At 34.1% G+C, this 13,242-nt stretch overlaps 1 protein-coding gene across 4 annotated transcripts in view; it reads left to right on the top strand.

The window, feature by feature from the left end:
- Positions 1 to 13,242, top strand: part of LOC138175884 (protein PHTF2) — a 184,162-nt gene that overhangs the window by 136,438 nt on the left and 34,482 nt on the right. For 3 of the 4 annotated variants that reach the window (XM_069106529.1, XM_069106527.1, XM_069106528.1), the window contains 2 exons: positions 631 to 786; positions 10,964 to 11,182. In XM_069106529.1, coding sequence (XP_068962630.1) covers positions 631 to 786; positions 10,964 to 11,182 — 375 coding nt within the window. The remainder of the gene's footprint in view (positions 1 to 630; positions 787 to 10,963; positions 11,183 to 13,242) is intronic. The other variant, XM_069106530.1, reaches the window with a different exon arrangement.

Below are 13,242 nucleotides of genomic sequence, written 5' to 3'. Positions count from 1 at the left end.
ACAGAGTAAAGAGTATCCATGAGTAAAGAGTATCCATTGGGTGTGCATGCTCCCTCCCTGCCTCTCTCCCTCCCTCCCTCCCTCCCTTCCTCCCTCCCTTCCTTCCCTTCCTTCCTTCCTTCTTTCTTTCCTTCCTTCCTTCCTTCCTTCTTTCTTCCTTCCTTCCTTCCTTCCTTCTCTTACCTACTAGGAAATTCAGAGCAAGATTTGGTTCCCAATTTTAGTAATTAGCTTGGCTCAGGTGTCTGGTAACACCCACACTTTTACCCTTTTTATGGAGTTATATTTTTATTCTTAATTGTCTTATTTTTATATCTATTTCATAAGCAAACTTAAGTCCTTTTTGGAAGTAGGCAAGGTACAAATGCTAAATAGATAATTGCTTAATGCATATTTAGACAAAAGGCTTGTACTGCACTCAAGTACCTGAGAAAACATCTGTTATTATGTAATCTGATTTTTAAAGAACGTGCAAGGCAATTGCATATACATTAGTCAATAATTCTGGGGAGAAATATTCTGTAAAGTGTTTACATTATCTGTTCTCAAAAAATTATTCCCAACATCTAAAAAAAATTTAGTCAGGATCGCTATGTACTTTTAACAGTGCTTGTGTATTGGTCAACTTAGGACAACCAAAGGATAATCACTAATATCTCAGATGAAGTATCAAGTGAGGAAGGCCTGGAAACAGGATACCCATTGCGTCGCCATGTAGAAAGAGCCTCTGAAAACAGTCTTCGAAATAGGAAGTCACATCATTATAAGAAGCATTATTCTACAGAGGTATGTTTTGGCCTTTAAAAATTTTTTGTCTTTTTTTTTTTTAAGTTTGCTTGCATAAAACAGCAAAAGAAATTACTCCATCTCAATGGGGGTTTTAAAAAATCATATATTGATCATTTTGGACCTGATTTCTTAATGACAATGATTGTCCATAATATTGTTACTAATTCAGAATAACAAATCTCTCCTTCCATTAGTATCATGAATATCATTTATCTATGTCAAATGCAAATATACCAACAGCAATCTCTTTGGATATTTGTGTTCGCTTTTCTTTTCTTTTTATTCTTCTTTTTTTCACATAATTAGTTTGATTTCCAGCTTTTCAGACTTTGTGTCATGGACTAAACACATGCAAATTACATTAGGATCTTGTCATTCCTACTGATTCTACATAGAACCTGTGTAGAATTCTCTAAAGGGCAGTCAGCGAAGCTGGCAACGTCCATGAGCTTTATAGGAAAAGGGTGAATTTTTTGCTCAGGTGCATTTGGTTGGTTACCCTTCTCTGATGTCATGGGCATAGAGACACTAAAGATTGGCCACCGAAGCTCTCATTTTCCAGAAGTTTCTAAGCTAATTAAGTTGTAGATATAGGAGATTTCAGATAAGGGTGGATAGACAAGTATAGAGGGTGGATAGACAAGTAAGCCTTATGGATTTCAGAGACCCTCCATAATAGGTGTTTTTTTTTTCCAAGTTACCCTAAGTTCTAAAGTGCAAATGTAGCATTTAAAATGCAATACATGATAAGTTATAGAAAAATGGATTATTGTATACATTATGTTAACTTCAAAAGAACAAAAATGGTATCTAAGAATTGGGGCTTATAGCAGATATTCAGTTACATATTTATTTAGTACTTTTTGTGTGGTAGGGATTGGAAATTCAAAAATGAAAATTGACAGTCATTTTTACAGTCTAGATGGTAAAATTTTAAGCAAAAATAACATGAGTAATAAATATTGGGCATATAAAAACAACATTAGTTTTTACTCAGTGACAGATGCAGAAAACCAAAATCATGTTTCTAAGGTGCTTTGCAAAACTTAAAGCATGTGAAATCTCAGGTTTTTTCCCCCCTCTTTTATTGTTAGCCTTTAAACTAAAGTCTCAAGTATGGGAAAAGAGTCCAGAGTTGTACTTTTTAACTAATTTGTGAGAATGACTTGATATGAAATTCATTCATTTGGTTATTCTCATTACATAATTTAATTAGGATTTATATAGGACAAGATGATTATTTAAAATAAGAAGCCTCTTAAGAATCAAAAGAAAAATACATCATTGGCAAGATGAATAGATATTGAAATTCAGGGACATCAAAGTATAATCTTTTATTTTTATTACTGCTGTGATTTTACATTTCATTCCAGTTGGGTTCCTTGAAGGACTTTGGGATTTATTCTGTACGATATTTTAATATGTATGTGTTCCCCTCTTACAGGATTTCTTTGATAGACATACCACAGAGCTAATTTTGTTTGATCTTATGATTATAAGGCATATATTAGGGAAACATACTTTCACAACAGTTGTTTGCCATTGTCATGAATGGTTTGCTTTTGTCATGGATGACACCAAGTGTTATCTAAATAGAAGGGATGCTTTAGTTTTCAGATGATGTTATGTTAATTTTTATCAAACTCCAGAACATTTCAGAGCCTTCCAAATGTTATTCACATCCACTCAAAAGTGTTTTGCCTAATAATTAGCAGTAGGAAAAAATCAAGTTTATGAAGAATATCTTTTTTCATATTCATATGTAGTTGGATGAAAAGCCCATAAAGATTATCCATCAATAATATATCTTGGAAAGATATGCAGATGAACAGTGATCTAGACCAGGAATCAAATAGGACAAAAACATTAAGCATTTAGGAAACTGTTTAACATTTGCAAAGACCCTACATTTCTCTTTGAAGTAGAAACCCATCTTTTTCACACTAGTATATTTTTCTGTGATGCCATATGGTTGCAAATCATAGAACAGCATAATTTTTAGAGTATCACATTTCCACAAAAAGTGTCATCAAGGAGATTATGACTAGAAAATGAAGTGTACTCACCAACTGACATGAGTTAGGGGCATTGCCCATGTTATTTGGTACTTGAATCACATTAAGAGTCCTAGATGAAGACTTCCAGCAAATTGAGTAGACCTACTGTGGAATATTTATGGGGCAACATTAACAAGAGTTGCATAGAATGAGGTGGTGTGGATATTCTATTTTCTGCATTATTATACCCAGTGTCCTCAATAAGATCACATCCATTGATGTATTTAAAGTATTACATCATTTGATAGTTGGTGTTTCTAGATAAATTCAATTTAACCAGAAGATTTCTCTGCAACAGTGTATCTGGTGGATAATGCTTATATTGTTAAAATGTGTTAAGGTCACAAAGATCTGGATTTTTATAGTAGTGCCAGTCCTGGCTTATATAATGATTAGGTATTAATGAAATAGCAGCATATTTTGAACTATATATGAGAAAATGTGGAATTCCTGGAATAGTATATGAATATTCTAGTTTTTAAATATCTTTATGTGGAAAGAGTTAAATAGAGGTACTCTTGTTAGCTTTTTTTCAGCACTTAATATTTATCATTGAAAAGTTTATTTTATCAAACTCACTCGCATTTTGAAATTTGCCTTACTTTACAATTTACCATTACTTCACATTTTCTCTCTAGTAATTGCAGTTTTATTATTAGTCAGCTAATCATTTTCTCTTTTAGTTTTCTCCAGTTTTTACATATCAGATTCAGAAACTCAAACTTGAAACTTATCTTACAGAAGCTAGTTAGAATCTTGTTCAATTTTATATTCTGTTTCCATTCTTTTCTAAGTGTAGTAACACTTGAAATTATCTAGGATTGTGGAGAATAAGATAATCCATATGAGTGAATTTTCTAGATATCTGGACCTTCTCTTCAGTACAAAATATGCATCAAGAATCCATCATTTCATTGGCTGTGGCTACTTTCTCTGCTGATATGGATTATAACCCTTTTACATGTCATAGAGTAGACTAGCCTATCTTTATGAGTTGAATGGCCAAAAGAAATTTGTCACTGTGCACAAACCCTAATAAATATTTCTGAATTTGATGGTTATCAGTAACAACAGACGTACAGTTTTTTATGGGTCATACTCAAAACGCCTCCCTCATTTTGGATGTTCCAGAACTTGCTGCTAATTGTAGTCTTTGGGAATTCTCAACTCCACATAATGAAGACAATAACAGTACACAAACTTTTAAAATATTGGAATCCTTTTAATGGAAATAAATTCCTTGCCATATAGGAAACATACTATACTGAAAAAATATCACCTTTTCTTGATGGTTCTTTCATCTTTGTGATTATCACTTATCATTTAACAGTATAACACAATAGTAATTTTCTCCAGTGTTCTTAAGGTCAATAGGACTGTTTTCCTCTACATTAAATTGACCTAGATAGCTGTATTTTTATACTTTTCCCTTCTTGTCTACTCTCAGACTTACTGTTATCAATATGTCTGCCTCTAGGAACCTTTCTCCTCACCATATCTAATATATTATCTTCTATAACCCAATGTTATAGGGCCCTTAGCATTATTCCATGCCCCCATTAAGGAAAAGTATAGTGTTTAGATTTTGCTGCAGCTATTTTTTATATATTTGATGCTTTTTAAAATTTTCCAGTGCTTCTAGAATGTGATCACTAAATAAATGGGAAATTACTATGTAATTTTGTCTCCATAACAATTTTAAGCTTGCAACCTAAGTCTTTTCTGCAACTAAGTAGGGCTGGTAATTAAGCAACAGGTATTGGTATTGTACAAGATAAACCTCCCTGGCCCTCATTTTCTCAACTATAAAGTAAGAAACTTATCTTGGCTAATTTCCAGGGTCCCTTCTGGCTCTCTGCTATCTTCTAATTCTAATAAAATAAAACATCGGGTAGGATGGATTATCTGCTCAGAGGGAAGAAAAGAGTGGTAATGTAAGAAAAACCTCCTGCGGTTGGGGAGGATTGAAACCTAAGGTTTTGATATTCTCAGAAGTTGCTTCAGATGGCATGTATCTTACTTTATTTGAGGAGCCTTTATAGCCATAGGAACCAGAAAGTTAACAAAATTCTAGAGAACATATTTGAGAGAACAGTGGTAGGGAAATGCAGAACTGACCTGGAAACTACTACCAAAAAAGAAGCCTCTCCTAAACTAAGCTCAGCATGCATCCAAGAAAATTGTACACTAGAACAAGCATTCTTAACTTTTTTTGCATTGTTGAGCCCTTTGGCAGTATAATGTAACCTCTAGTCTCCTCAAAAAATAAAAAAGGGTTACAAAGGACACCAATTATACTGAAACACAATTGTCAAAATATCAAAGGAACACAAATTCTTTTATGTCCGGTATCTGGGGTTGGAAGGAGAGAGAAGCAGCCTAAGCTGTTGCCTCTTTGTCTTCCCCTTTTCCCCACTAGGTCCAGTCATCAAGCCTCTGCTCTTAACCAGCCTACCTTGAAATGTAGCCTGAGGCAATAAGTGGCAATGGAGGTTAACCAATAGAGGGGGTGGGAGAGAGTTGCTAGGAAAGGAATTAAGACTCAAGGAATAGTGGAAAGAGAAGGGAGAACTAGAGGCAAAAGGAATTCATGTAGGCACTTCATTATATAAAGAACATTGGAATATGCAGTTGGATTTGTTTTTAAAAGTTATCTTAAATAACTTTTTTCATTCAGAATAATCATATGAAATACTTACTAAAATTTTTACTTTTTCCTTTTTTAACCAGGAATATATGTTTATATAGAAAAAATTTTTAATTTAAATAAGCTTGAGTCAGGGAATCTCATGGAAAACACTTGCATTGTGGATCAGGCCTTGCTGTGGTTTTCTACCATCACCTGGTGGCAGCATAACTAAACTTCAAGGAAAATCTCTAAAAAGGACTTGAAGAAACTCAGAAGGGCTGAAATAGTAAAACATCATGAATTAAGGGACACACCACCTATTGCTGATTATAGAGAAAAGATTAAGTTTCAGTACGATCATTTTAGTAATACCATTTATCTCACAGTCATCTGATTTGTATTAGTGCCTCTGGTTTACTGATTCGTCTTGTTGTCTATTACAATTCGTGATTCTTTGTTTTTTTGTTTTGTTTTACTCTGCAATTTCCTTAATCAGTCTTTTATCACTTCCTTTATAGTCAGGTGATTTTGGTTCTTTGCTGTTATTCATTTTAATATTTTGCTGAACTTATATTATCCAGGTTATTTTGAATTTTATTTTTTTCTCAGTATAAACAAATCCAGCTAATTTGGTATTATCTATAAATTGCATTGGCAATCATCTCCATCATCAATGAAACTATTAAATAATCTTGTTACTAGGTTTGTCTTCTGTGGGATGCCCTTTAGTAATTCACACCAGCTTGTTGTTGAGCTACACCACCATCAGCTTTGGATACAATATTCCAGTCAGTTATATCCCAATGTTATATACTATAACATTGAGTATGTATGTGCATATATTTACTATATATATACTCTTTCCCATGAATGGCCAATTTTTCTGTTATTTTTAAAACTGGTCTGCCCTGATTTCCTTTTTTTTTATAAGAGGTATATTGGTTATTACTTAATACCTTTAGGTTCTTCTAGCTAATTTTAGGTTTATTTTTGAATGATTTGTCCAGTATCTACATCTTTTGTCGGAATTAAGCCAATAATCTTTGTTCTCTTTTAATTCAGAATTTTCCAGTTTAGTTTCATTTGGGTTTTAACAGCCAAGCCTACACAAGGATCTGGATTTGAATTTCAATATTTCTGCCATGTATGAGTTAAAGATTGTATAGGTGGAATTGTTTTTTTTTCCACTTCAGGGAACCATTGTTAGGCATCATGTTTGTACAAAAGCACATTCATTAATTCCATTTGTAAGATGTTTCATAGTGTAATAGAAAGAGCCTTGGGCTTGGAATCAAATCATTGTGGTTTAAGTCTTGCTTCTGTCATTTACATAATTTAGCACTGTGCTTGGAACATAGTAGATGCTTAATAAATGTTTATTGGCTGACATAGCTTTGTGAAGGATCAAATGAGATAATATACATTATGATACATTAATAACATAAAAGCACTATATAAATGTAAGCTATTATTATTGTGCTTTGGTGAAAGTATCTTTATAGTCCTTTAAAGGGATTCTTTTATGTTCAAAAGGTAACATGGTATTGTAGAAAGACGTGCAGGATTAAAATCTGAGTTAGGTCCATCCTAAAGTTTATAGTTTACTAGCTGTATGACCTCGGGCAATTCACTTAATCCTTTTCACTTTCCTGTTTCCTTTTCTGTATAATGGGCTTAATATCTGCTCTGCCTACTTCATAAGATTATTATAAGTATCAATTTATGTGAAAGCATTTTCTGAAATTGTCAAGTTTTCTTTAATTTTTTTTAGTCTATGTGCACCATTAATTTTAGGTAAATTTATGTATTTGACCATGTTATGAAAAGGAGAAGCAGCATAAAAATAGGGACAGGCTTTAGAAAAAACTTACTTGTTTCAAGTCTTGTCTCTGACAAACCAGTTGTGTGAGCGTGAGCAAGTCAGTTGTCTGTTCCTGGCAACTTTTTAAGACTTCAGGTTGCACTTGAATGATCTATATTGGTGGAAGGTTCTCGCAGGTCTGGAACAAAAAAGCCAGAAGCAACAATAACAACATGTTTGATACTTCTAGAGTTGTTAAATCTATTTGCTTGGTTCTTTTTCTAAAATGATAAAACTTTGAAGTTTGTAGAAGTGAAAATTCTCAAGCATGTGAAATTCCAGACCACAAAATAACTAAGGCATTTGCCTTGCTACCCAATAGAGGTTGTTATAAAATCCAAGCTACTTAAAATGTTTTAAATTTTAAGTGAATATGCTGCTTTTTGTCTTTTATAATATTACCTATTTCAGAAATTTTGAGTCTGAAATATTAACACAGGGTGCCCCAAAAGTCTTAGTGCAAATCTAAATTGTAAGTTGCACTAAGACTTTTGAGACACACTGTATAACATTACTTTTTAAAGCACAAAACAGCTTAGTCTCTAGAGTTTCTGACTTTCAGTCTCTTTCTGTAAAAAAAAAAATAAATTGACTAGTGATTCTTCCCCCACACTCCACCTTCCTCCTTACTGCAGGATAGTGAGGGAGTGTTATAACCAATATTCATAGTCAAAACAAATCCCTACTTTGGCTGTGTCCAAAATGTATCTTATTTTGTATATTTAGTTCATCACCCTTATGTCAGGAGAATGAGAAGCATTCTTTATCATTCAGTCCTATGGAATCATAGTCATTGCCTTGAACAGAGTTCTCAAGTCTTCCAAAGTTGTCCATTTTTTAGTGTGTTACACTATAAATTGTTTTCCTGGTAGTGTTCACTTTATTCTGCTTTTATTTCTTTCTGTTCTTTATTCTGTCCACCTTTACTTTTCTGAGACAGATTGGTATGTATTATTTTTCTTTTGTAGCAGACTGATAGAGATTCTAAAGACTCTATCACTCAAGTATTTTCTAAACATGTAAAATGCAGTGCATACAAAAGCATTTCAGGAAAAAGTAATGAATAAGATTAATTCTTTATCCCCAATTAACCTGTCATCTGTTTGAGGAGATAATGCATACATCAAGAGTTAATGATGTAAGAGTTAAATAATTCAAAACATAAGATATTTCATTAAGTCATGTAATATTAATTTACAAATGGGTAAGAGAGGTCATTAAGGAAGAAGAACGAGGGCACTGCTTCTTAGACTGAAAAACTTCTTAGAGAATGTGAGACTTGTTCTGAGACTTGAAGATTCAGATAGGTAAAGAGGAAAAAGGTCAACTAAGGCATGAATCAAGTTTTAAAGATAGAAAAGTGTAGCAGCAAGCACCCCAGCATCCCCAGGGTGGCTGCCAATACAGGTTCTTGGATCTGCTTTGATAAAGGAAAGCAACTCAGACTGGGTTAACAAGCTTACTTTAATCAGTCAAACATGTATCGTTTACCTTGTTCGGGGGAAAAAGGTCAGCACCCCGAACTTCAAAGCATACAGGCAGAATTATCAAGAAGAAACAGATCAAGTAGACAGTTTCCAAACTGTCCAGCCATTACATCCATACCAAATCAACATCTGGGTTTCAACATCTGGGTTTTTCAAAGCCGGGGGGCTCTGGACAACAGCTTCCCAGAATCCATATCAAATCACAGAACACTTCTCAAAGTGAACCCCAAAACTAAAGCTACACATCAGGGCTTATATAGCCTTCTCCTGGCTCAGAGAATGTAACAACCTTATTGACTCACTGGACAATCAAGAAGTGTCTACTGAAAAACAAGCATCCCACCCCAGGCTCCAGGTGCACTTTAGCCTAGGGGCAGGGAAGATCTTCAAATTTACATTCCCATTATAAAAAGGTGCAAGAGAGGCTCATAGGATAGTGATTAAGATCATACTAGATGGAGAGCTGAAAGTGGCCTCAGAGGCCAGCTTGTCCAATTCCTTTATTTTACAGATAAGAAAACTAAGGGCCCCAAAGATATTGATTTGCCCAGGTCACTTAAGTAGTACATGTAGTAGGTAGAATTTAAACATAGGTAGTCTTGATTCTTGAACCATTCTATTTCCTGCCATAGTCCATTGCCTCAGGTTTGGTGTACCAGAAAATTCAGGGATAAGGAGAAATGAGGCAGAGAGGTAGGTTGACCTTTACTGAAGGATGACCAAGACTCAAGGATGGCCTTAAATGTTAGTCTAAGGAATTTAAACATTATCTTCCAGGATAGATGGTTGAGAGCTATTCATTGAAATCTTTGAAGCAGTGGAATTACACAATTAAATTGGTGACAGTAGGGCAGCTAGACGGTGCATTGAATAGAGCACCAGCCCTGGAGTCAGGAGGACCTGGGTTCAAGTCCAGCCTCAGACACTTAACACACACACACACACACACACAGAAAAACTAGCCGTGTGACCTTGGGCAAGTCACTTAACCCCAACTGCCCTCCAAAAAGCAAAAAAAAAAAAAATTAGTGACAGTATATAGGATTGACTTTTGATTCAAGAAGGAGTAAAGGTTTTTACAGTAGTTAAGGTATCCTTATACCTTACTGTGAATGAAGGCCTAAATGAGGGTTGTGACAGTGAGGAAGAGAAAGCAAGATATGAATGTAGGAAACATAGTGAAGAAAAATTCATTTGAATTTGATTATTAAGTGGTTATAGAGATTTAAAGAAAGGAGGGGAAAAACATGATATTGGAAGTTTTATGACTAAGGATACTGGTATATTAATAATGTTAAACCTATCTCCTAGGCCATATCCTTACTTGGTCTTTCCTAGGCAAATTTTTCTCATTTTATAATGCAAACTTCATAGATAATTCAAGATTGTTATTAATAGTTGTTTAAGAGAAAATTGAGACAGAATTTGTGTTAGATATGAATATGGTTTACCTTACTAGATTCAAAAACAGAGTTGGTATCTGAGACTTTTATTTTTCCAAAGTATTTCTTAGTATCATCTTCATATTTTAAGTTGTTTTCCTGATTGAAGCTTTTTACTGTAATTTTAAAAAATATGTAGGATTTTCATTTGAAAAGTATAAATTAAAAATACTGAGATCTATTGGTTACTAGATTGTAGTTTATTTAGTGGTTCCTACTTTTTGTTGCTAATAAATACAAAAATAAAACTATAGAACAAAGAACATGTTATGTTTAATATGAATTGTATAACCCACTGAGTTTGATGCTAAATGTACAGAGATAAAAGTTTATACCTAGTTCATGCCAAGGCTAATTGTGAAGTTCATATAAAGCTAGGTGGTAGAAAGAAGGTATAATAATACTTGTGTTAAATATTGAAAAGTGTATGGCAGTTATTAGGATGAAGCTGTGAAGTCATGTAAACTTTGGGGTGGGTGTGCTTTTTGTATCTCTACCAAATAATATGTAAGTATGTAATAAATATAGGGGAAAAAAGAGGTGATCACTTTTAATAATGTTTAGCTATATTATTCTTTCCTTGGATGAATTTTTAAAATAGTAAAAAAGTTGGCATCAACTTAATTGAATGGTTTCTAGAAGACCTTTCAGCTAGACTATATAAACTGCATTAATGTCAAAGAATATCTTGCTTTCAGGATGCCCCTAAATCGGGTACTAGTTGCAGCTCTCGCTGTTCAAGTTCCAGACAAGATTCTGAGAGTACAAGGCCAGAATCAGAAACAGAAGATGTATTATGGGAAGACTTGTTACATTGTGCAGAATGCCGTTCATCTTGTACCAGTGAGACAGACGTGGAAAATCCTCAAGTTAATCCATTTATGAAAAAGGAATATAGAGACGACCCTTTTCATCAGGTTAGTTTGCAGCAATTGGATTACGTGGAGCTGCGTGCTCCTTTGGATTTGTGAGCTCTGAAAGACTTTAGAGAGCAAAGAAAAAAATTGGCCTTGAACTAAAACACTATTCCATTTACACATATTTTCCTATTTGTATTTATGCAGCCTATTTATATTAAGACAAGGAACTTCAGAATTTAGATTACAGGTTGTTTCACTTTGTATAATAGATTCTTGAAAAACTGTGGATCAGGTTGGCTTTCATTTATCAAATAATGACTAAAGTATACTAAGTGAATTCAATATTTAAGGGATTTTTTCTTAAAGTAAAAAAAAATTTAATAATTTGAATAATTATCTCTCCCACTCCTTATTCTGGTCCTATTTTTAAGAATTTGTAATTTTTCCCACATCTTTTCTTCAAATGAGAGCATGCTTCTAGTATATTCTGCTTATGTCTAGGGTTTATAATATTGACAGTAGTGTTGAGCAGCGGAAAGAACACTACTTGGTTTGGTTTGAAATCCCAATTCTGCTTCTTATCTATCTGTGAATTTGGCTTAGTCACTTTAACCTTTCTAGGTCTCAGTTGCCTCATCTCTTGAAATGATATGAATGGACCTGTTGATCTGTAAGGTCCCCTCCAGATCCATGATCCTATGAAATGAAATGTAATTGCTTTTATCATTTGCAGCGAATGAAAAATTTGAGAGATGTAATTTCTAGGTAATTAATAATTTTTTCAATTATGGCTAGCAAATAATTAATAAAAAGATGACCATTTGGCTCTCTCATAAACCAAAGATGGATCATAGCAGCCTGTTGATGCTTATATGCCGTTAGAAGAGTGGTTGTTCCTGACAGCCCATAATCAACTCTAATTTGTTAACAATTAATGAAAGAATGAATATTATAATGAGAGGTGGACCTATTCTAATGAAGGACTGGGGGGGGGGGGGTTAAGCCTTTGATTATATCACTCTTACTCCCAGACTACCTCCTGCTTCTGCAGGCTAGACAAAGGATCTGCCCCCCACCTAAACCTGCATAGAGCACAGTGGGCTTCCCCAGTTGCTTGAGGTCTCAACAAGACTGAGAAGAATGTTAAATTTAATCTCATTATCAGCAGTGTCCTTCAGATGTTGGCTGAATAACCTACAAGGGACTGATTTCTAAATGAGGAAATAGGAAGGTAAAAAATCCTGGATCTCCCCAATATTAACAGTTGATTATTTAATATAAGAAGGAAGTAATCATTTCTCTCACATTTAAAGTAAAAAGTTTTTAAAAGATATACAGTGGTTGAAATTCCCAGCATGTGAAAAAGAAATTACCTTTGCAAACTAGCTAACATTCATAGGTTCAATAAATTTCAGTTGATTAATGATTTAATCAATGTAGATTTCAACTTATCTATGCTTTCTCATTTTCTCATCCTTTGTAATTCTTGACTGTATTGTTCCATAAATTCTCCATAGAAACTCTGCCTAATGTGCTAGAGACCTTCTTCATGAATCTCTTAATATTTCGTGGATACTAATATACTTGGTCTGTCCATCTATTCTCCCTTGCTTTTATTTCCTGACTGATTCACCTCTTGATTATATCTTTTATATCATTTCTTATAAGCTAGCCATCATTGGTAATATGCCACAACCTACTTTGATTTAGTAACCTTACTTTTATTAGCAACTTTGACACATGTTCATCATTGTATTATTCTACTGTACTAAGCTTCCAGAAATCCTCTATTTCTGAAATGTTTCCCTAATAGTTATTGCCTCAGACAAACTGAGACCTGGGAAAGAACTGCATCCAGGGCCATCTCCATTTTTCCTAATCTATACCTTCCCACTGGGCCCAGATGGTTCTGGAGGAGAAAGTGAGGTTGGTGATTTTGCACAGCCTAGCCTCACTTGAATCCAGTTCACTTGCAAGTCATGACATTACCTTTCTGATGTCATTGGTTCTCTTTGAGGATGAAGGACAAACAACTTCAGAAATGTCTAGAACATTTTGCTAGAAATTCTGTCACCATGTAGTCCTTAGTGCAGTCATGTAAAGTGATACACTAACTT

This window comes from Petaurus breviceps, unplaced genomic scaffold (genome assembly GCF_028583685.1).
Source record: "Petaurus breviceps papuanus isolate PSGF00001 unplaced genomic scaffold, PetGlider_PUasm1.0 79, whole genome shotgun sequence".
NCBI classification, from domain to species: domain Eukaryota; kingdom Metazoa; phylum Chordata; class Mammalia; order Diprotodontia; family Petauridae; genus Petaurus; species Petaurus breviceps.
This window is presented reverse-complemented; position numbering and strand designations above follow the sequence as displayed.